Below are 25,782 nucleotides of genomic sequence, written 5' to 3' on the forward strand. Positions count from 1 at the left end.
ATCCATAGTGGGTCAATGAGGTGTAACAATTTGAAACTGAAACTTGATTTAATCTGACCGTTGCAACAGTTGCGACAACAGTTGCGGCAGAAATCAAAACTTAACTACTTTTATTTAACAAATATAATGGCAATAAAAAACCATTAGACACAGACTAAAACAGTTTAAAATTTGCATGTGTGTTTTACAAGACATGTGAAGACAATTCTAACGTTATTTTTCAAAGGCGCGAGTCTAGGTCCTTTAAAATGAGTCAGGCAAATCATGTATGCTCAAAAAACTTAATACATTGATGAAAATTAGCATTAAAAACATCAAGGTATATAAATAACAACAAAAAAGCCAGATACAGAAGAACACACAAAATTTTTGAAACCAAATAATGTCTCCGTAAATAATATTAGGTATACGCTCAAAAAATAATTGATTTGAAAATGCCAACTCGTCGGTTCAATAAGATCTGTTTTCATTTGTGTTGAAATAAAAATTTTTTCATCGCAACAACAAAACGTTCATTACCGCGAATTTTTCATTATTCAAGAGCTAAGAAGGACAGCATAAAATTCGAAAACTGATAGATTAAGTCTAAAAGCACTAAAAATTAACACATTTGTGTAGTAATGTAGACAAAAACTACGAATATGTGCAAAATTGGAACTATTTATTCTTTTAAATTTCAAAGGTTGAAAATATTTAGAAAATTCAGTATCAACCAAAAACATTTTAGAAATTAACTTACGCCTTTTTAGGAAATCAGTGACACTTGTCAGCAAGGAGACAAAAATACAAGACTACAAAGGAACAATTGGTACAACCATTACATTAACTGAAAACAATAACTAGGTTCACATTGGTCACAGTATCTCCATAAAAATGATCAGAAATTTTTCCGTTATGAAATTATATGATGAGACAACGAAAATGAAAAAAAAAACACTCGGAAATTTCAAAAATTCACGAAGTTTTTAGGAAAGCCAGTTCCAATGTGACAAAAACAGATTCATCAATTCCATTGCTCAATTTCAACAATATGAAATGAGCACATTTAAAACATATGCAATCACTTCGGTTGTATTTGAAAGCCGTTCAAGAAAAAAAAGGGAAACTAAAACAAAAATTGATATTTACGCACGTGAAAGAGAAATTTCTATAAAAACGGAAAATTTGATCAGACCCAAACTTCTTGCTTCACTTCAAAAAAAGTTTTAGAACTATTCACTTTTTGGCTCCATTTACTCTTCGAACAAGTCTAAAATCCCCACTCAAATTAGTTTTTCTCATTGACATCAGAAGTCGAAAAAAATGTGAACAGGTCATAAAAAGGAGAGATCAGTCCCATAACAATTGATACCCTTTGGATTGCAGACAGTCAAAATGAGGCCAATACCCTCTAATACTCTCGTTAACAATTAAGAACACGTTGAAAATTACGCTGAAAATGAAAAAAAAATGTTAATTCGACCTAAATTTAAAAAAAATTTCAAACTGCTGGGCCAAATAGTTTCCCAAGATACTAGAGGTTCAACAGGTACTGATTTTAATTTATGAAGATTGTCTGAATAGATTATAGTGCAGTGCTCTTAAGAAGTATTTGTTGTTATAGCTAAAATATATTTGGCCCTTGTTTTCGTGAAAAAGGATAAACTACCGGAAAAATTAGCCAAAATTATGCAAAAACATCAAACCAACAAGATTCAACAACCCTGTCTCATCGTTACACATGAAGCATTACTGTCATTTAGCACATTATAATATATTATAGCAAATAAAATAATAAAATTACCCATGTCGACTAAAGCTTTGAACCACAATAACTCCGAAAACAAAAAAGAAACTCGAAAAACTTTGAATTAACTATTTTACACGTGACAGGTTTTTAACGAATGATATATCACTCAAAACTCTGTACGATCATTAAATCGATCGCCAAATTTACTCAAAGAAAACCAGTTGAGCATATAGTTCCGCCCCACATTAAGTGTTTTCGGAATTAATGGAAATTAAATCAACATAATATTGACCTTTTATGTATCTACACTGCTAGGAAAAGATCAGACACTGTGAGGGCTTGTAAAAAGTCTAATTTAGGAAAAACTCACTTTGAAGTTCCGACTGACAGAACTCTGCTCAGAAACTGGTCTTATCCTCGGAATTCCTTCAACCACGTCGAGAACAGACCCGAACAAATTCGATTTACTGCCCGCAAAAGTTGTGCCCAAATTCTGACCGCCGTTAACCAAATGACTAGAACTTTTAAACCCACTCGGCTTATAATAACTATGAGTATAACTTGAGCTATAATTAGGAAGCTCTAAACAGTTCACATTTCTTCGGTAAAGTTTGGCTCTGTCCGAATTTTGAGAAATATCTTGTTGAGAAAGTTTTCGATAAACTCGAGTGGTTGGTTTGTTCTCTAGTTTTAATAACTCGGCAGTTGATGATTCTTGGAACGAAAGTCGAGGGCTTTTGTCGAGTTGAGTACCCTCTTCAAAGTCAACTTTTGCAAGGGAAGTTTGAGAGAAAGAGTGAAAATGTTTGTAGGTTAAATTCATGACCAACTGCTTCGCGTTAGAAATCAGTGAGCAAAAGCTGAAGTAAAATCCAGGCGTTCTTTGAACCCAAACAGAATGTTCAGAGTTTTCAAATTTATTGCTGGGTAAATTTTCAAATGTTTTCAAAATAAGTGAAAAGACGTTACGCAAATTCGTTGAAATAATAATTTTCTGAATTTAATTTGTTGTTTAAGATTACACGCTTGTTTGAGCAGATTATGAAAACAGGTTTTCCGTGTAGTTGTTCCCAATATAAAACTCAAGATAAGAATAAAAATTCCCTCTTTTCTGAATACAAAACTTGTATGTATACCTGCTATGCTATCTGACGCAAATGAAAAAATTAAAATTGGACAATTTCAGAAAAAGTGGGGAAAAAACTTGATGACAATTTCCAAGCTCAGGTGTTTTTGTTCATAACTTAATTATAACCAACTTGGTTTGCATAATAACACAGGGCACTCTGGTTACTAATACTGTAAAAAGAACCCCATAAAACCTTTTTCATAAAAGCAACGTGAAACCATTCTTTGAAATGAGTTTACAACGCTAATAATAAGTTCAAGTTTATACAAAGAAAAGAAAAGCAACAACAAAATAAAACCAGTTTTGCTGAATAAATGCACTTTACATAAAACATTTCCCAAAAATTAGTTCACGCGTTGGCAAAAAGGAAAATTGACAACAAAAGCCTTTTGTTCTTTCAAAATTGAGCTTATGAGCCCACAATTTAGTAATGACTAAATGTTGAAATGGCTTGATAAAGTACAATGCTGATGAAAAATAATTAAAAAAGAAAATTGTTGAAGGAAATTTTTTTTACCGCTTCACTGAAAAATAGTATATGGAATTTTATAAAAACAGAAACGCGATTGAATTTTCACAGCAGTTAGAAACATCAAAATTATGAAGAGATTGAAATTTGATATTTTGGTCAAAAGAAAAAGTATCTAATTAATAACGAGCGCACCAATAATCAAATTTAGGAAATGTAAACGGTGTGGAAATAGTTCGCAATTCAATATCATCTCTTTGGGCAATTTCAAAATCAAGTGAACGAAATCAAGTCAGTTATTCAATTTTGGATTTTATAACCCCCAATTCAAGGTCATTTTGTGAAGAGAAAGTGAACTAAAATTAGATTTGTTCACAAAATCGCAGTAAATAAATCTAAACAAGGGGTGAAAAACGGGGGAAATCTGCAACAAGGGGAAAGAATAAGCCAAGCAAGATGAAATTATGATGAATTTGGGATTACTTTTTCACGCGCTCAGGGAGGTTCGCGTGCAAAGAATGGAAGAATCCTGTTTAATATTCAAGCCGGCAATTTAAAATTGCTAGATTACAATAGGAACGGTATAGCAAATATTAAATATACGGGGCATTAAAGCCATTAAATTGCTTCATCAAAAAACTGAAAAATTAGGAACATTGAACCGAAAAATGCTTTCAAAATAGCAGCGTGAACTTGTTTTTTTTATTATCAGAATTGCTTCTTGAAGAGTGGTTCTTTCAAGTATATTTATGTACGCAAAATGTTTTTTGAAAATTCAGAATTGAAATCATATTGTTGACATATTAGCCTGATTTAGGGTTTGGCGAAATTGAATTACTGGGTTTTTACAAATTGACTAAATATTTTTCCCTTTTTCAACATGAAGTTAAAGATAAAAAGTGTCAGTAATTTGAACTGATTTTTTGATGTTTGATCTACAAAAACCACCGTTAAAATTCTTTAAAACGGCCGTTAAAGTGAAATAATATTTTTGTCATATTATTTTTGAATATATGTGACAAAAAATTTTCTGACAAAAATATTTGCGACAAATATATATATATATATATATATATATATATATATATATATATATATATATATATCATCTTATTTTTGAAATATATGTGATGAAATTATGCATATATTTCTGTCATATTATTTTTGAATATAATTGAAGTATGGCGAGCGGTTTGAATTGATAATGTTCTTATAATGAAACCACTCTTAAATTGCTCTCACATTTTTTAAATTGGATTTTTGTGGGTAATTATAAACGCAAGCTCAATAGTAACGACGTGATGTAGGGAACCGGGTTAATGGATTAAAATCCCTAGTGGAATTTTTGGGAAATCTAAGAAAGGTATCCATTTAATTGGGTCGAGCACAAGGAAAAGTAAAAGCTCTAAAAAGGGGAAATATTGCATCAGAATTGTAAAGTAAACTTCCATAGGTTGTGGAATTTGTTTACTTAAGGTTTTCCCGTTTATAGTGAGACTTATTAATTATTTAACCGTGCCCACAAATAAAAAGTGCAATTACTTTGCATCAAAACTTTACCTCTGATGCAATGCATTTTGAGCTATTGTTTCATATGCAAATTTCCTGGTAACCAGAAAAGGCGGCTGATTACAAATTTTTCACATGCAATATGTTAGATTATGTACTTTCGCAGGCAGAATGAAAATCACTTTGAACTAAGTAAAATAATTAATTTCTCAAAAATTAAAGAACATCAAAATGATATTTTACAATAAACTTTAGAGATTTACAGGACAGATCTAACTAATAAATTCTAACATAATATGACAAAATGACTGAGACGTTATTACTACCGTTCCTTAAACAATGATGTCATTATAACCATTTCGAAAGAAGCCGTAATTGCGGAAACTAGTCACTTGTTTTAAGTTCTAAAAATACTTTCCAATTTTTTTTAACTAGAACGCAAGTTGAATTTAAATCTGTAGACGGAAAATATCTGCTGTTATCTAAACGATTATCATAGCATTTTATGACTACCGTAACTACCAATTATGCTTGTTTTGCGTTTTGTTCAGCTGGAATAAATAATTACTGCCCTTCGTTTCAACTTACGTCGACTATTTACGTCATAAATGACGCAAGAATGTAAAAAAACGGTCGGAGGCAAAATCAAAAACAAGTATGTTTTTTGTATGATTAAATTGAAAAACATGAGCGGGTAAAATTCAAAAACCTATTCGAAAAATAGAACATAACTACACTATCTAACGTCACTGAACTGAATTATAAATATGAAAAGCACATTTTTTTGCAATTTATTGAAAATGCAAGAAAAACTTTGGAAAATTTCGTAAAAATTCAAAATAAAGCGCAAACCAAAAAAGAACGTGCATTATTTTACAACCATAGTACAAAAAAGCCAACTTTCAAAACGTCTCTAACAATCGGAATATAAAATTAAATTCTATAAGATTAATGGCCAAAAACAACAAAAAGTGGTGACTATTATTTAAAAGAGCAAAACACAAAAAATGGTACATTTCATACGGTCGTTGGAACACTAAATTGGAACAAAAATCCATCATAAATTTACCCATAAACAACAAATTTTCTCCCAATTTTTTGAACGAGTTTTTTTAAATAAAATACTCAAGTAAGGATTTGGAAAAATGTGTTTTTTTAAACCAAAAACAGAAGAAAAATTCACGCCAAGTTTTGAATAGATAAAAACATAAAAGAAGAAAATCCTGTGTTGGTTTTGACCGGTGTCTAGTGTAGTGTTTGGCTGTTGTTTTAGTACCTTCATTTTTTGCTTGGGTAGTAAAACCTCAGCAAAAAGACAATAAAGGAGAAAACAATCAATTAGTTCTACTGAATTCTTCCACTGACTTTAGATTTTTCGTCATTTTTCGTTTATATTTTCTTATTGACCAATTTGTTGAAATTTATTTGTGTCAACCTTTGGTATACGCTCATTTACGGAATCATTGCCAATTGTGCTCTTTGTTGCGATTTTTTTATGGGTGCTTTGTTTTTAGATCTTAAAAACATGACAAACTTATTGGAAAATAAAATGTTTTTACAGATTTGTTCGTCCATTTGGTAATGTTTTTTCTTTATCATACGGTTTTTTATTGTATATTTCAGTGTTTTTGTTTTTGACTGCTTTTTGTTTTGAGGGAGTACATAGTTGAAAAATTTTTAAAATTATTTTTTTTTTGATGAAAATCTTTGGTAAATACATGAGATACCGATAAAATTTGTGTTCATGTCACAAAAAAGTGGAAAAGCTGACATACAAAATTTATAATCTGAGCAAAAATAAAAGAGTAGAAATAACTACAAATAGTTTGTAACTATAAGAAGTTCTCAGAACATCTGGAAGCACTTTTAAACGAATTGACAATTTAACTTGGAGCCTCAAGGAAACTAAAAAAATTGAGATAATACTTTTTAATTTGTTCCTTTGGAAAAACAAAGATAAACACAGAATATGCTTCTTTGGCTATTGAATTATCTCCTAAAGTTCTCAATTTCCCCTGGAAGTTGACAGATTTTTTCTTCTCCCGACCATTTTCATCAGCATATTTGAGCACTTTTTTTACTGCGGTCTTTCTTGTTTCAATTACACTGAAGAAGGCGCGTTTTTGTTTTAGTGTGTCATTGTATTTGCGTATAGAAACCTTGACTAGGTGAACCAGTTCAAAATTTTGGTAAAAGTTATTGAAAATATATCTGGAACCAGATTGTTAAACATTATAAAAAGGATTTAAGGTAAGAAACATTCAAGTTCCAATCTACAGACCAGTCAGAAGCTAAAAACAAATTATATTGTAAATACATTGTAAAAAATGTATGTTGACTGTTGAAGAAAAATTGCGCGTTTTAAGTGATTGAAGTTAGACAAAAAGAAAAAAAAGTCACAACATCGTTTACAAGTTTTTTTGTTTTTGAGTATACAAAGACCAGTTTTTAAGGAACCCCAGCATAAACACAGTTTGAACCAACATCTAACTTGGAAAGAAGGTAACGGTGTAAATCAAACTAACCTTACGTCACCAAGGTAAAAATTATTGGCAAAAGACTGTTCAAAATTAAAAATTATCTCTAAAAAAATTGAAGTCTATAAAATAGCTGTATGGTTTGTTGTGCATTTCATTTCTATCAGACAATTGATAGGCTTTGTTTTTTCATAAGAAACAAAAAAAACAAAACACACTCTGCAAGAGTTTGCTTTTCGAAAAAAGAGGTTTTTTTCGTTGCTCCGAGTTTTATCTTGTTCAATTCACTTGCGCTTTGACTATAAATACGCAAAAGATTATTTTTCGGATTTTTTGAGCACCTAGCTTTATAATCAGCGTTTAGTAAAGGTTGCATAGAACAATACAATTTTGAAAATAAAGGCAGAAATGCTTAAGAATTTTCAGCTGGCATGATTGCTTATGCTTTTCTTTGAATTCTAATATCACAAACGGTTCAAGTAATCAAAGAAAATTAATAAAGTGTTCTTTAACGGTTTTTAAAGAATTTCTCAAAATTTCTTTATTGAAGCAATTTGAAAATCGAATTTTGAGATAATAAAACTGCTATCTATATTTATATAAATGAACTCATTTAAACATGCTGGTTTGAAAATTTTTTGGTATTAGTTTCATTTTGCACGTTTTTTTTCATAAACTAAACAAGAAAACAAAATGTAGAACTATGATTCAATCAGTAAACCTTTATTTTGCTATCATTTAAGCAAATTTAGAGATCTATTCTCAAGTGATTTAAAATTTTTGAATGATATAAAATATAGCAGACCATCCATATTGTTGACATTAGAATCAATGCAAATTACTTTCGGATGTACTGAAAAAGGAAACTAAATTAGCTCAAACAAAAGAAAATTGTAAAACCTTTTTCAATAAAACTGAGTGTCTATTATTTTAAACTCTAAGGGCATATCTGAACAATTTGAAAAACAATCAATCATTAAAATTTTTAGAACCATTAAAAAGATTGTGTTATTTAATCGGTTGTTGAGAGCTAATTCTATTTTTTCGGCCAGTCAAAGGCACACCATAGCGTAAAAATTTATAATCAGTTAGAGAATAAATTTGTAAACAAAGTTAGTGAGTCCAAATTGAAAAGTTTTAAAGGAAAATCAATCTCAGTTATCTCCTTTGTCCAATTTCTTTCAGCACAGAAACAAATTATCATTTGTGAAAAGTGTAACCAAAACACAACAAAGTTTTTAAATTGAACAAAAGTTATAAAGTACCACATTTGGTGCTGAATAATTTGTTCGACAGAATTCTGTAAAGAAACATGATGAAGAAATCAAAGTTGTGGAACAGTGGTGAAAAAAGTTCTAATAAATCTTTCTAAAGCAAGTCCATTAGATTTTTTTTAAAAAGCAGAAGGCAAATAAAATAATTTAACTTAACTCAAAACATTTCTAGAAGACTTGGGACCTTACACACAATAGCGTTTTCAAAAATTTCACGCGTATTTAATCAAAAATCAAGTTTTTTCCAAAAAAATATTGATGAAACCCGATTTGAGCCTTTTCAACAATTGTTCCCCAGAAAACTATAACCCCAACTATGGTACATTTTCCCTCAGAATGCCCTAAGATGGGCTATACGCTATATCATGCGCACCAAGAAGAGTGTATGTGTGCGTCTGTGTGTTTGTGTCTGTGTGTGTCTGTGTGTGTTTGTGTGACTGTGTGTGCGTGTTTATGCGCTCGTGTGTGTGTGAGAGAGAGAGAGAGCATGTTGTGCATTTGGGTGTGTTTTGTGTGTACCTGAGTGTGTGTGTGTGTGTTTGTATGTGTGTGTGTGTGTGTGTGTGTGTGTGAGTGTGTTGAAAAGACGCAAAGCCTTGACGATTGAATTTCGAGATCCAATGCTGCCTCAAATTGGGCATCATTGAGCCACATTAGCTGAGTGAATTTGCCATTTAAGAAAAAATCTAAAATTCTCCAATATAAATTGGACACAATTAGAATTTTTACTAGATCAAAAAACAGTAAATAGAGTTAATTTGTTTTTTGGGCACGAGCACATAATTCTAATAATCAAAAAGGAGGACAGAATTCGATTTAAAGAAGATTTCTCCAATGAAGCAAACCTTACAGTATATAGTATTGTATTTTCACACCCTATCTTAATGATTTTCCTTGTAACACTAGGGTTGACCGTTCTATGAAACAATAAGATAGCTTGAGGTAGCAAAATTGTAGGGGCGTAGACAAAGAAAGCTAAAATTTGCTGAAAGGAGTTTAAAAAAATTGGGGTAAAAATGTAAAAAAGCTCGCATGCGGAAAGACGGTAAAAATTTTGAGGGTACATCTAAATTGAAGGTCGCAAGTTTTTCCGCTTGTCGTTTTTCAAATGTCAAGTTTTGTCTCAGCAGTCTGTTTGTTGTTCTCCAGTTCTTAGATAAATAGCTGACCAAATCAAACAAAAACGTCTGAAAAATGCGTTCAAAATTAAAGGCGAAAAATTATGCTTCTGCTTTAAGGTCAGAGTTACCAATTGCGTTGCAGTCGAATCACGTGTGGAGAGAGCTGTTATTTACACTTCAAAGGACAAATTCGGACACAGATCAGAACTGCGCTCGAATAGTTGGCGTCAATAATAATTGAACATCAATTTATCACCTCCAACCCCCTCCCCCTTTCCCATTTCCCTTCCCTGGTCAGTCAGTTGCAACTCACACAAATAGCAGGTCGATAATTATGCTTGAATGAACAGTAACAACAGACGAGGAAATTTTGTCTCCTTTATCTATTGTAAATCCACCCTTTCGCCCTCAACCCCCCCCCCCCCCAAAAAAAAACGTAGTATGTCGCCCCGCCCGCATTGTGGTATAATTATGAGATGTTGTATGCTAGCCTCATCACAGAGTTTAGGAGGAACGTATAATTGTAAAGATTTACTTGTTACAAAAAGATTCATTATTTTAATTGTAATTCTAACAAGGAATTTGCGAACAAATAATTTGACCACGGTTTTATTTTCGAAGAGGATTTGCCATCAATTAGTGCTGATAACTTTCAAATTACGCTAATAGCGAAAATCAAAACGCCGCGAACTGAATTTTAGTGACAGTTCAAATTTGATCAGTCAAAAATTTGAACAAAAAAGGACAAAAGAAAACTTATTAACTGCTACACTTTAATAATAAACTTAATACTAAAGTGTAGTAATAATCTGTCAATAATAATCTGTTAATGTTAAAGTGTAGTAATAATCTGTCAAAGCTATCGCTATTTACAGTGACTAGATTTGACTATCCCCCTCCCCCACCCTACAGGCTTACTGCCCCCATAGCAATATCATAATGGAAGATATAATTTAGGTGTGGGCAGGAGGGGAGGCTATAATGAGAAGGAAGCCACTTTTGAGCAATTTTTTGAAGTTTATTTTGCTCAAGTGGTCAGTGAACAGATCATTAGTTTTTCGGCTCTGTCAAACGTCGGCCAAACTAAAGAACACACTACAAGAGTAACCCGTTTGCTGGTTGTGGTAACGCAACGATGGCAAACTACTGGTGCGGAAACTGACTTTGATTACTCGAAGGAAAAGTTGTTGACAAAAGAAGGAAGCAAAAAGATTAAAATGTCTGTGTTTTAATTATGGTTTGCTTCAAAACTTGATTTAAGTCACCGCAACTGTAAATCACGTCAAAATTAGTTAGCTTTTTGCCCTTTACAATTTTGGCCTCTTCTTTTTATAACTTTTATGTATGATGCGATTTCTTTGAAGCAACATTTTATGTCTCGCATGATCGTTGATTAAATTTAGTCAGGAGCAGGATTGAAAATTTGGTCCTTGTTCCCTAATAAGGAAAAATGTTTGTAAAAACATCATAGGTGGTTGGCGAATAAAAAAAAATTAGACTCAGACATTATTTAAGTTTACTGAAACTCGAGAAAGGATTAATATGATGATACGATTTGGATATTTAAACCAGTAAAATAATCTTTTTCGATTTGTATGAGTTTAGGCCAACGATTAGTTCATCTTAGTTGCTAGTGTACTTAGCCTGCTACCACTAAAATTTAATGCAGCCAATATTTGAGGGGTTGAAATTTCAATTAAAAAATTTGCTAATTAGTTTACGTCTCTAAAAACCCAACAACGGATGAACAAGATATAGAGCGCTTGATAAAACTGGAACTATAGGTTCAAATTAACTAAACCTATGCCTCAAGAGTTGCTATTTAACCAAAAACTGATGTGGAGATTTTTTCAGGTCGAAATCTGATAAAAGCGTTGAAAATTTTTGGATGTTATTTATATAGGGAGAAATGCAAGAACACAGTACTTTTATTGTTAACTAGAAGGTGTAATTGCAGGATGGAATAATTGTAGCAAACTGCAAATTGCATTTCTTCTCACTAAAATTTTTCTCATTTCGTATACTTAGGCAACACACTGAAAACAAAGTTATATCTATTTAAACAAAAAACTGCTAAAAGTTTTTTCATTAAAATTTGTTAAATTTTTTGCCTAAGAACAAAAATGTACTCAAAACCCATTGAACAGAAAATTGTACTTATTATTTTTTAAGAATTTTCTTTGTTTGTTGAAAACAATTTAAATGGTTGTCTGAATTTTTTTAAATACTTTTTCTAGAAACCAAAATTATATAGAAACCACACTGGAAAAAAAAGATTTCTTTAAAAATCATTTCTTTATTTTTTAAAAAGTATTAAAATCTTTTGATTGATAGGATATATATATATATATATATATATATATATATATATATATATATATTTGTCTAGGATCAAACCAAGACAAAAAAATGGCAGAAAAAGTCTAAAAATGAATTTTGGTAATAAAAGTGTATAGGTTTTACCATTTTATAAAATTGAATTAAACAAGAGTTGAGTTCAGATTTTGAAGACTACTGTTTTTTCTCTTTGAAAAATATTTAAATGGTTCATATGTTAATCAGATAAGAAATAATAGGTGCGCTCGAACAATTTGTGAACAGAATGGTAAAAAACTCATACAACATGCAACAGAAAAGGACTTCAACACGAACTCAAATGGAACGCAAATTCTGAAGCAGAGAAATTGTCTTTTTGACACAAGATCCGACGGTCGTCACTAAAATCGAATTGATCAAAAGTGTTAAAAGCAAATTTTGCGATTTGAGTTCCAAAGAAAAGACGAAACTGATATCCCGACTTCAATATAATTACGGTAATCTCAGCCGTAAAAAGTGAGATAAAAGACATCAGTAGAAAATAAACGAAAAAAAGAAGAGAAAAATATATACAACTAAAAAAACTACTTCTTTTGAAATATAATGATATTAATTTTATCCAAAAAATAGCGCTACTTTGAGTGAAGTAATATTTTTTTGGACTAAAAAAATCTTTTGAGGTAAACCAGCGAGAAAAAAAATGAAATAAACGATGACATCACGATACTCAAAAGTTTTTTTTAAATTAGTGCCGTTAACGTTAAAAAAAACGAAACTCTACGCTAAAACACGTAACCGCAAATTGTGATCAAAAACCTTATCTTAGCATTCAGTAAATGAAAACTGCAAACAAAGTTTTCAATTGCAGCTGGTGATATAGTGATAAAATGACAGCAATGCAACCAATTGACAACAAATGCTCTCAAACAATCACTGAGGGTTTTAAACGAGAAATGGTGATTGATTTTTGATTAAAAGTTGACAGTACTAAGTCACTAAGACTGAATTAAAAACCTCCTGATATTTGTTATCAAGAAGAGACAAGACATATAAAAAAGGCACGGAGAAAACAAAAATCCAATGTGTTTCTCACTTGAATCAAAGTAAAAATTTTACAATGAAATTTAACGCCACAAAACAGAAAAGATAAGCTTCTCTAAAAAAGCAACTGGGACATGTCATTAGTGAAAGGTATTTACAAAACGAGAAATAAAACCAAAACAGAAGAAGCAAAATTTAAAAATTAATAAAATTTTATATGAGGAACACATCAAAATACAAAAAGCATAAGTTGTTGACCTCAAAAAACACTCTTTGATGACGCTTTCCTAGAAAATAGCGCAACTGTCCTTTCAATAAATAGATTTATCGATAAGACCACAAAAAAGCGCAACAAAAAAGGAAGAACTACAAAAAATTCCCTCTTGTTAACCTTCATTAGTGGTCACACCTCAGAAAGTACAAGAATCAAGCACGGAATTATAATGTCAACGAATTTTTTTGTACAATTCATCAAACAGTACAAAAAATGTTATATGGATAGACCGAGGCATCCCTATATGAAAAGCGCTGTCTCTTTGTTGCACGTGCTCTAAATTTATTTTCATATAGGGAAGCTTGTTCAAACAATAAATCTTGTATTCAGTTTAAAAGAAAATTGAAAACATTTATCCATTGAAGATTCTCATTATTTTGATCCTTCCACTATTCTAGCCATATCAAAGACACTGCTTCAATGTGACTTTTCATTCACATCGTAAGAACGTGACGACTTTTTTAAAAAAAAATTTCTTCCCCAAATGAGTCAAATTTTTCTATTGTCAAAACGACAATCGAACTAGTATCAACCTTGTTTTCGTGTCTTTAAGTTTTTGAACTACATTTTGTTGTTGTAATTCACATTCACATAGTTGACCAATGATCATTAAAAATGGTAGAAATGTTTGCTAAAAGTTGACAAGTTAACGGTAAGTTACGGAATGTTCACAAAAACTTTGAACATGGATAATTCCACGAAAAAAGAAAAAATTCAATAAATTTCGATTTTGTTAACTATCATACGTTCGATGGGCGGTCAAATCAAACTAGTCATGTCTTTTTACGTTAGATATGTCGATCGACAAATATTGTCTGAACGAAAAACTAGTTGGTCATGAATTTCCTCCCCGCATTTAATGGGATGGAAAACAGTTTTTATATAAATATGATCAAAGTTTATAATAATTGGTTCAACGTGTGATAAAAAATTAAATATCCCTAGTAATGCGTTATTTCAACTTCAAAGTTCAAATTGGTGAATATAATTGATAAAAAAAATTACAAAAGCCGCAAACTCCGAATCTGCTTTTGCCATCATGTTTGCTAACATTATAAATATTACTGGATTGAACCAATCCGGTATTTGGCGGGAAACAAAACGAGAATTGAGAATTTCTCCGTTTATTCGCTTAGATCCATCAAAAAACTTGAGTTAAAAATATGAGCATTATTGTTTGTAAGAAAAATTTGTCCTTTTTAATTTTGCAAATAAAAGTTTTACTCTCCATAGCCATCTTTTTGAAGGATAGTTTTTTTAAACAATTGAAAAATAGCTTTCATTTTTGTACAAAGCTGCTAAAAATGGAGAAAACCATTTTTCTTCAAAAAGAATTGAAGAAAAATGTTCTTTTATGCAGTCTGTTGTTTTCTGTTGCAGAGTTCAATTGCTTCACAAATGTAAATTTTTGGCCCCTCAGGGAGAGCACCATAGATTTAATTAACAAAAAATGAGACCTGCTCTGTTCCCTCACCTCCTCCTACCTCCCTTTTATTCAGGAGGGAAACTTCTCGGGGGCCAGATCTGGAACCATATTACATTTTGATGCAATAACAAGCAGCAATTGAATCATTTATTGAATCCCCGATTAGCAGCAACTTTACTGGCAAAAGCTCCTGATCACCATTTAAAATTATAATGTTTTTTAAATTTTCCGGGCGTACTTTAAAGATGCACATCTTTACTAATTAATTTAAATTATCAACTGTCACCATTTCCTGTCGTTTCTGAACGGCTAATTTTTCCTTTGCTTGCTCTAGGAGAGTGTTCGAAAATTAATATGCCGATTTTTTCTAATTTAACTAATTAATAATCATAAACTTGTCAATTAGTTTTGATACTTTGACTTTTTTGTTTAAAATTATTTATTTGTTCAAAATTTGGGACATAAGATGCTTCAAAAAGACTACAATTAACCTAGTATCAATTCCAATTTTGTGTCTTTCGGTTTTTAACAACAATTTATAGGTGATATGCAAATACTTGGCCAACGATGACTAGACTTGGGAAAGAAGTTTGCTAAAAGTTGAAAAGTTAACGGTAAGTTACCGAATGTTAACAAAAACTTTGAACCTGGATAATACCACGAAAAAACAAAGCAAAATTCAAAAAAATTTCCATTTTGTTAAACACTATACGCTCGATGAGTGGCCGGTTAAATCGAACTAGTCATGACTTCTTACGTCAAAAATGTCGATCGACCAAAACTATCTGAACGAAAAATCTGTTGATCATGAATTTACTCCCCGCATTTAATGGGTTGGAAATCAATTTTTATATAAATATAATCAGAGTTTATAATAGTTGGTTCAATGTGTGATAAAAAATTCAATATCCCTAGTAATGCGTTCTTTTAACTTCAAAGTTAAAATTGTTGAAAATAATTGATAAAAAATACAAAAGCTGCAAACTCCGAAGCTGCTTTTGCCGTCATGTTTGGTAACATTATAAATATTTTTGGAGTGAAACAATCCGGTATTTGATGAGAAACACAACGAGAATTGAGAATTTCTCCGTTTATTCGCTTAAATTCATCAAAAAAAACTTCCGCAAAAGTCTTGAGTAAAAAAATATGAGCATAATTGTTTGTAAGAAAAATTAGTCCTTTTTCGTTTTGCTAATAAGAGTTTTACTTTTCAAAGCCAGCATTTTGAAGGGTAGATATTTTTCTCTGAAAACAATTGAAAGATAGCTTTCATTTTTGTACAGAGCTGCTAAAAATGGAGAAAATCATTTTTCTTCAAAAAGAAATGCAGAAAAATGTTCTTTTATGCAGTCTGTTGTATTAACAGGAGTTCAATTGTTTCACAAATGTAATTTTTTGGCCCCTCAGAGAGAACAGCATAGATTGAATTAAGAAAAAATGAGACCTATTCTGTTTCGTCACCTCCTCCTACCGCCCTTTTATTCAGGAGGGAAACTTCTCGGGGGCCAGATCTGGAACCATATTACATTTTGATATAATAACAAGCAGCATTTGTATCATTCATTGAATCCCGTTTAGCAGCAACCTTACTGGCAAAAACTCCTGATCATAATTTAAAGCTATAATGGTTTTTTAATTTTCCGGGCGTAATTTAAAGATCTACAACTTTACTAATTAATTTAAATTATCAACTGTCACAATTTCCTGTCGTTTCTGAACGGCTTTTTTTCGCTTGCTCTCGGAGAGTTTTCGAAAATTAATTATATTGCGGGTTTTTTCGAAACTATTTAACTAAATAATAATCGTAAACTTAGTTTTGATATTTTGACTTTTTTTGTAAAATTAATTATTTTTTTTTAAAATTTGGGACAAGTAGATGCTTCAAAAAGACTAAAATTAAATCAGAATCAATTCCAATTTAGTGTTTTTTGGTTTTTAGTAACAATTTATTGGTGATATTCTCATACTTGACCAATGATCACTAAACTTGGGAGAGTTGTTTGCTAAAAGTTGACAAGTTTACGGTAAGTTACCGAATGTTAATAAAAGTTTTGAACCTGGACAATACCACGGAAAAACAAAACAAAATCCAAAAAAATTTGTTTTTTGTAAACAATATACGCTCGATGAGCGGTCCCTAAAATCAAACTAGTCATGTCTTCTTACGTCAAAAATATCGATCGACCCAAACTATCTGAAAAATCAGTTGATCATGTACTTCCTCACCGAATTTATTGGGATCTAAACAAACTTTTATTTACTCCTGGTCAACAATTTTACTAATTGGTTCACAGTGTGATAAAAAAATTAATATTGCTAGTAATGCGTTCTTTCAACTTCAAAGTTTAAATTGTTAAAATAATTGATAAAAAAATTGCAAATTCCGCGAAATCCAAATCTGCTTTTGCAAACTTGTTTGCTAACATTATGGATGTTTTTCAATCAAACCAATCCGGTATTTGGTGGGAAACAGAACGAGAAATGACAATTTCCCCGTTTATTTGCTTAAATCAACCAATATATTTGCGCTAAAGTTAAAAAATTGAGCAAAAATGTTTGAAGAAAAATTTCATCTTTTCCATTTTGCAAATAAATGTTTTAGTTTCAAAAACCAGCTTTTTGAACGACAGATACTTTGTTCTAAAAAACGAAAGATAGCCTTCATTTCTGTACAGAGTTGCTAAATTTGGAGAAAACCCTTTTTCTTCTAAAAAATTGCAGGAAGTTGCTCGCTCTGTCGTTTCCATACGATTTTAATTGTTTCACAAATGCGACTTTCGACCCCATGAAAGAGTGCGACCCGGTTCAAAGTTTCACCGGCACTCAACTCAAAAGTATGTAAGATAAGCGGTGAATGCGGAAAATTTTGTAAGATAAGCGGTGAATGCGGTGAAATTTTGAATGCGTTTATTCTTCCGACTTACCTTGTTGGGAGAGGAATTATATACTCAAATTGGTTTCTGTTGAATCAATTTTCACCAGTCGATATATTCATCGGAGATAAATGTGAGTGTTATCATTAAAAAGCTCCTCCAGCGTAGAATATAGAATTTACAAAATTTGTTTTTGAATTTCGTTTTGTTTATGGAGTCATCAAGGGTTCAAGTTTTGTGAACTTCACGAATTGCAGTTGTTTTTGTTCACATTTTTCGTATTGTTGTTCAATTTGTCAATTTTGTTAAAAGTTTTTTAAAATAGTTCAGCAAAGAAAAAAGGCTTTCAGTGTTCAACACAGAACAAAATCTCTGAACCATTTGATCTAAACTCTTTCTTAAACTTTCAGCTAAAGTTTTCAAAGATTAGACATTTTTCCATCTAAAATGAACTTCTATTCCAACTTTTTTGTAAACTTAGCACGAAGTAAACAACTAAAAAAGTTTTCTCCAGCTCCAAAGGGGCTAATATTTCCATTGCTTGCTATAGGAGAGTGTTCAGAAATTAAGAACATCGCCAGTTTTTTCCAAATTAACTCAATATTAATTAAAAACTCGTCAATTAGTTTTGATATATTGTTTCTTTAAAGTAAAATTATATATTGTCTTAAAATCTGGGACATTTAGATGCTTCAAAAGGACAACAGCAATTTCAGGACTAGTTTTCGTCTTATCGCAGGACCGAATTGAATAAAGCGTTGTTTTTTATTTTTTTTTAAAAACTTTTTTCACATTCTTTAGTTCTTTCAAGTTACGTACCGGAATGCTATTATCATGAAATTGTTCCATATTTTTGATCATTTACCAACAAATCTTTCTTACGTGCAAAGAAGGCGCATGGAAAACTTGTAAAATTCACTCAAAAACTCAAAGGCTCAAACTTTTTATGACTTCAACACTTTTTTTGCGTGATTTTTTTTAAATTTGTTTTATATTCATTTTTTTGTAGCCGTATAACTAAGTCTCGCCTATGACATGTCAAATTGGCACATGGAAAAAAAGAAACCATTTTGTTTTCTTGTTGAAGGCTGATTGTTTTAATGATTTTTAATGATTCTTTAATGATGTTTTGAAATTTTTGATTTTTTGCCAAATTTTTTTCTTATTTCTGTCAAGCAAAATAGCTTATTATCAGCAAAGAAAAAGTCTTTTTTTCTAGTAGAATAATTTTTCGAATTCCCTAAGTTCAATGTTTTCATTAAAGACAAAGAGATTTTCTTTTTCATTTTTTGTACATTTGGCCGCTTATTTTTTTTATCAGTTTGTCTTTCTTTCTTTTGTCATATTTCCACGTTGATCACTAAAAAATAGCACCACATTGGAGTTGAAAGAAGTCGCAATTGAACAACGCATCTAGCGTTTTTATTGATTAGGTTTTGGTTTTAACGCCTTCGACGCAGTTTTCTCTTAGAACTTAGGTGATAATTTGCTTTTGCCTACATTTTTCCCTTTATGTAGTCTTTGGGTCTTTGATATATTCTCGAATTTTAGATGTCAACTGATTCCACAGGTGGTACAAGAGAATTTATTTAAGGGTTTAAGTCTATAGCTAATAGTTTTTATGACTTTGTACGTTTGTTTCAAAAGTATCATTGTTTTTTTTCCGGCTGTTTTATTCGTATTTCTTATTTCTGTTAATTAGTAGCTCGGGATCATCAACGGCACCATGCATTTTTTGTGTGAACTGAAATTTTTTAAATAGTGGTCTTATACTTAAAATATTAGATTTCTGGCTTTGGTTCTACGAGAGCTTTTCAGTTGTTTTTTTTCTTATTTTCTTATCTCTGATTAGTAGCTATGGTACTTCAATGGCACCCTGCATTTAATTTGTGAGCTGACATGTTTATAAATAGTAGTTTTATACTAATAATAATAATTTTCTGGTTTTGATACTACGAGAGCTTTCATGAAAGTTTTTGTGAAAATTTGCAGATAATAGCGTTTAATTTTGGTGTTTTACCACATTAGCAAACAAAAAACAAGTCCAATTGGCAGCTGTTGTACGTATATGTAATTTTAAATTATTCATTAGCTTAGAATTTTATTGGATAGGACACTGATTTTCGATAAGTTTTTCATTGTTTTTTTCCTTTTATTATTTTTTCTTTACTTGTTAAACACTCTTATTAAAGACAAGTCCCATATCTGCTTTAATGAATTATTACTTAATTTGTTTAATATAGTTTTGATGTGATGCTAGTTTTATTTTGCTCAATGTTTTAAAAAATTTACATTGAGTTTTGGTTGTAACTCATGTTTGGTTTGTTATTTGATTTTGTTCATCTTGTCTCGAAGTCTTGTCTTTGGCATATCTCATGGGCCCTTTGAAACGGCTTTATCCGATTCGTTAGATGGTTTGACATTAAAGCGGTTTCACATTAGCAAACAAAAAATAAGTCCAATTGGCAGCTGTTGTACGTATATGTAATTTTAAATTATTCATTAGCTTAGAATTTTATTGGATAGGACACTGATTTTCGATAAGTTTTTCATTGTTTTTTTCCTTTTATTATTTTTTCTTTACTTTTTAAACACTCTTATTAAATTCAAGTCCCATATCTGCTTTAATGAATTATTACTTAATTTGTTTAATATAGTTTTGATGTGATGCTAGTTTTATTTTGCTCAATGTTTTAAAAAAATTTACATTGAGTTTTGGTTGTAACTCATGTTTGGTTTGTTATTTGATTTTGTTCATCTTGTCTCGAAGTCTTGTCTTTGGCATATCTCATGGGCCCTTTGAAACGGCTTTATCCGATTCGTTAGATGGTTTGACATTAAAGCAAGATTTTTACTCATACACCATTAATTTTTGAGATAAATGTAATTTTTGACAGTTTTCTATCTCTTCCTCTGTCGGAAGACAATTAAATCAAAAATTTGGATGAGCGGGATCGGAACATTATGTGCAGACGCACATTACCGAGCCTCTTGGTTTTTAATGGGCTTTAGTGTTATTTTAAGAAACTCATGTTAAGTTAAATTTTTCATGCTCATTATGTTTTACTGTTTTGTAAGAAACGTTTCAAATACTTTCAGTCAAATCTGAATTAACTTTGTACAGTAAAGTCAATTCTGGTGACCATCTACCCCATAGCGATACAAATAGGCTTACTTTAGGAAACAAAAATAGTTTCTCGTATTTTATTGCCATCTTGTAATTATTCTCAGAGCAAAAATTTTCTTTCTTTGCCAAACATTTTTGCTCAAAACTAAATAATGGTTTATTCCATTTCAGGCATATCTCTGAATTAACAGGTCAATTCTATTTTATTATTGCTGGAAAATTGAGATGCTCCGCAAGCTCGACCTTTTTGAAGTTTTTTGAATTTTTAGGAGATGATTTTTCGCTGACTTATTTTGATTTAGCACGAAATCTCCTTACCTCTAGACAAAACTACTTCAACAGTTTCTAATAGGCAAAAAACGTTATGCTATCAAAACTCTGTTTTAACCGACTCACGCCTGGAGAATTGCTCTCAAACGACCGGCGAGTGGTTGGTTTCAGTAGTAGCCAGCTGACCTCAGGTGAAAACTTAATAGCCGCCCTTCGCACCATAGAATTTTCTCATCAAAGCAGTTTTGGTTAATCGCAATATTGGACTATAGTAAGGCTAAGGCTCTAAAAGAAATTATTGTTCTCCAAGCGCTACCTGTTTATTCCGTTCTTTGGGACGAGAAGTCAAATGGGTCAAGAGTAAAATTGCATAGAAAAGACAATCGGACAAATATAATTGCTGCAAACTTATAAACTAAACAAATAGCGGTCTTTCTGTTGTTTATAATTTTTGTTCTCAAAAACGTATGAGTGATCGATCTTTGACTAAGACCTGTCAAAAAACATTGCTAGATCTGCCGTTTTGATGCCTTTGCATTTTTGCCTTAATTTCGCGATGCTGAGGAGCTTGCTGGATTCTCATAACCAATGACTGTTCTTATCAGTTTTACCCTTAACGATATTATATTTAGCAAAAATCGGAAGGAAACGTTATAGAAGGACTAACATTGGGAACAACTCTAGAAAAAATACGTAGGCAACAAAAGGTTTGTAGGCATTAAATTTGAAGCATTTTGTGACTTGAGAAAATCGTCAGTTACAGCATCTGCAGCCAGAATTTTTTTGGACTTTCAAAACTGAAATCAAGATAAATAACTAAAACAGAGGGTTAAGCAAAAGCGTTCGGACACTATTTCAAGCTGATATCTTTACGTAAGAACAGTAGTGTGTTAAAGTTTCAGACCTACCGACACTTGATAACTTTAAGAGCTTAGAAATGGCTGTTTAAAAACTGAAGAGTTCCACATAGAATTGAACTCTATGAAAATCAATCAATTTTAAAAACTCAAAAACAAATGTCAAAACAATTTTGCCAGTGGAGAATGAAATTTCATCAGTAAAAAATTGACGCTGTCTTTTTTGTCGAAAAATCACTGTTCTGATGTTTGCTGATGTCAGCTCATATAAGTTGAACTGAATGGAACAATTGATGAGAATTGAAATAACTGTGGGTGACTCAAGCGTGTGATTTTTAGATTTCTTTTGATAATAGCAGTAAGGGGAAAGCTGTTACTAGTTGTTCATACTAACAATTCACGGACAGATGACACAGTAAGTTTCATTAAAGGAACGGCTATTCTTTTTCGCGATTCCCATAGATGATCGTAGCACAGCTTTAAAGATTGACGCCAAGTGACGTAAGTGTGAGGTATGAAAAACAGCAAGGTAGCCATCAAAAACTATAGCAGCCAAAATAGACATATCTTAGAGCACAAAGTAAAGTATATTCGAAAGTAATGAATTTGAGGGTCGATTTCTCTCAAAATATCTAACGTTGTCTCGTTTACTGAAATTTAAAATTTTTGGAAAAGGCGATATTGAGATTTATAAGAGGCTATTAGTTACTTTGTAACGGATGGAAAAATCAATTTTTGGAGTTAGAGCTGGTTTTCATCAAAAGTAACAAAAACAAAAATTATATTCAGGATGATAGCTTAGCAAAGTTTGTTAATGCTATTGGAAAGACATCATATTGATTTTGAAACCAGGTATTCACAGTGCACTATAGGTAGAGAAATTTAAGGGAAACAAATTACGCGAAAAATGTTTTGGATCGAAAACTTAGACATTTTTAAAATCAATTTTGACAACTAATCTAAACACTTTTCCTGTAAAAAAAACAAGTTGGGGGTTACACAATGATTAAAAAGTTGACTGTGCTAGCCCGTGATTTTTGTTGCGAAATAAAGTGAATGAGAACATTTCAGCCCGTGTTGAGAATTTCGTCGAATTAAGACACATCAAATTGTAGGTTTTCGTTGGTTTTACTTCGCCAAAATTGATCAAAGCCCTTACTTCTTTTGTCGTTTTCATTGGATTTCTTCGGTATTTAAACGTAAGAATCGCCCGTTTTTGCGTTCTAAAAATCTTAGAAAAAAGACCTGCTTTGTCAGGATTCGAACCTACAACCCCAAGATTACTAGCCACCTTCTCGTCCACTGCAGAACCTGCCACTTAGTTTTCCTGTACTTTTTTTGTATTTAAATCCAATTGAGACTCAAGATAGTTGACGATAATTGACACTTTTTACATCAACTTCCGACAATACCGACAAAACTACGCTAATAGACTTTTCTTACATCATATGCCAATAATATCGACAAAACGACTATATCGACAGTTCCCACATAAAAAAACTAACGAGATCGACAAAAATTGACAAAGTACGACGACGCTTCTTGCGTTGATTTCGTCGCATTTTCTCAACATGGGAGGCGCTCCTATCATTGTTTACCGAGCTCTATTGTTCTTAATTTTTAATATTTCTGAATATTTTTTATTGTTTTTGTGAAGCTTTACTCGTCAAATTGCAAAAATATTGGTAGTATTTTCAATTTAAACCTGCTTTCGCAAAATTTCAGTCCCTCTTGTCTTTCTCGGTTGAACTACTTTTTTCATTTTTAATTAATAATTATAATTTTGGTCTCAATACAAGCACAAATCGAGATATTTGACATTTTTCGACAAAACCTTGTATTGTTTTGTTTCGTTCTTTTCGGGCTCTTTACTGGCTTTTGTTTTTTTTTCAATGCACCTCTATTTTTTTCTTTGTTTGTGGATTATTTGAAAAAATTTGTTGATCAGTATCATGAGCTAGTCTGGAAAGCGCTATCAACCTTACGATTGGATCTGACATACATAATTGAGGAACTGCTGCCTCGGCATGGGAATAAAGATTTTGCTTGATTTCAAAATCTGTTGCTAAAAATGATAAGCATATATTGAAAGTGTTCTTGTACTTTCTTGGAAAGTCAATGAACAGAAAAAGGGGTCAGTTGTCGCTCAAATGAGCATCGTCTATCGTATACTGAATAGATTACCAAGTAAAATAAAGTATAATAGTTTTGAGCGGTTGTTCTTCCAGAGTTTATTCCTGTCACGTGCTGAGATCACCATAATGGGTTTGTTAATTGGGTTTCTTGATTTATGAAAATTAGCAATGTATACAAATGAACAAATGAAAATAGTGTCTCAAGAATTTATTCCCCTTTTCCAATGGAATTTTGGCACTGTTTCGAACTTGTATAATGATGGGACTCTTTTTCTTGCAAATCTTGCAAGATAGCCATTTTTCTGCTAGGATCTTGCAAGATAACCATCAGGAGTTGACAGGGGCAATCAAAGCTCAATTGAGTTAAATTTATATATTTATTTAAAAATTAATAGCAGACTTACCAGGCGAGCTGTATTCATTCCTGACAGATAGAAATAGCAAAATAAAAAAATAAGGGCTGGGTCTCAATTCAAGAAAGCAAGCAGATATTCCCAAGATAGCGCAACAAAACAAAAAGTCACTTTTCAACGGGGTGAATTGATTACAGGAGCAGACAACGCTAATGATAAGTTGCTCGTTTTATTGAAAAAAAGTAATAAAAGCATTATTAATAGCAAGTAATAAAAAAGTAAGTTAAGGAAACTTGCAACGTGGCATCAAATGAACTGAATTTTTGTAAGTTACAATTGATACTTAAAACCTATTTTTAGCAGCAAATCATTACTGTGAATTCAAGCTAATGGAATTTAATCGAAACTCGCCGTTGTGGGCGTGATCAATTAAATTTTCACCAATTAAAAACCAATTGGTTGTGTAAATAAATTGAAGTTCAGCTTCAAAATATTGATATTTCTTACAATATTTTTCGTGCATGGTTCCTGTGGGTACTTGGAACATATACCCCACCCCGTTTTCCAATTTTGTTCACACACTGAAGAAATACAACCCCAGTTTTCTTATTTTCCTTTGTAAAAATTATAAGATTGTTTTAATCAGATCTCAAAAAATTGAATTGGGTACAAGTTTTTTCTTTTTCCTTTTGAAGTCGGTCACAAATTCTCCAGGGGCTATATCAATTTTCTGGTTTTAATTTTTTGGATTTTTGACTTTAATTGCTCGTCTGGGATTTTCCCCCGCAAAGGCAACCAAGGAAACCAGGTAGGAAAAAATTAATCAATAGGCTGACATGTAAAAAATAGAGCGGATTTTGAAAAAGAGGGAAACGGGGAGAAAGGAAAAGAGAATCACTATTGTGAAATCAAAGAAAGAGAGCATAAAATCAATGCCATACCCTCTAAAACCCTGTAAAGGTGCCACTTAGTCGACTCACCTATCATCAAGCCGATTGTTAATCAGGGCGAAAAACTTTAACCGGGTCGAGCTGCAAACGCTAAAAACAGCTGAAAGCGCAAGAAATGTGGTGAATGCCATGAATTACTTTTCGTTCAAAGCTAGACCCGGATAACTGCGTTTTTCATTTCAAGAACTTTTTACTTAGAATCTTATTTCAATTACTTAATGCATAAGGCATCATTACGAGCTATCTACTTGTTGCAATTAATATTATCTTTTATTTAATGCGAGTTTTAGTTATAACTATGAATAACAACAACAGTTGTGCTATATTTTATGAGTTTTGCAATTGGAGTTGAAAAGTTCAGTTTGTGTTTTCGAAAAAAATTACTTTGGTATTATCTGAACAAAATTATCTGGCGCTCAAAATGTTTTAACCGATTGTCTCATTTTCATAAA

The 25,782-nt window shown here is 31.6% G+C and overlaps 2 protein-coding genes across 7 annotated transcripts in view; both read right to left on the reverse strand.

Annotated features, from left to right (window-relative positions):
• LOC142348160 (uncharacterized) overlaps positions 1-25,782 on the reverse strand; it is a 586,343-nt gene that overhangs the window by 311,537 nt on the left and 249,024 nt on the right. The window lies entirely within an intron of this gene.
• The window catches only part of LOC142348159 (uncharacterized), a 118,488-nt gene that overhangs the window by 34,861 nt on the left and 57,845 nt on the right, over positions 1-25,782 (reverse strand). The window contains exons 1-2 of one of the 6 annotated variants that reach the window (XM_075399385.1): positions 4,888-5,107; positions 2,100-2,810 (exon numbers count right to left, since the gene is read on the reverse strand). The exons of 2 other annotated variants lie outside the window; for them this stretch is intronic. In XM_075399385.1, coding sequence (XP_075255500.1) covers positions 2,100-2,552 — 453 coding nt within the window. In that variant the 5' untranslated portion in view covers positions 2,553-2,810; positions 4,888-5,107. Of the gene's footprint in view, positions 1-2,099; positions 3,213-4,887; positions 5,108-24,431; positions 25,525-25,782 lie in introns of those variants that run through there. 3 more of the 6 variants (XM_075399388.1, XM_075399387.1, XM_075399384.1) reach the window with 3 other exon arrangements.

Source organism: Convolutriloba macropyga, chromosome 10 (assembly GCF_964194025.1).
Source record: "Convolutriloba macropyga chromosome 10, txConMacr16.3, whole genome shotgun sequence".
NCBI lineage: Eukaryota > Metazoa > Xenacoelomorpha > Acoela > Convolutidae > Convolutriloba > Convolutriloba macropyga.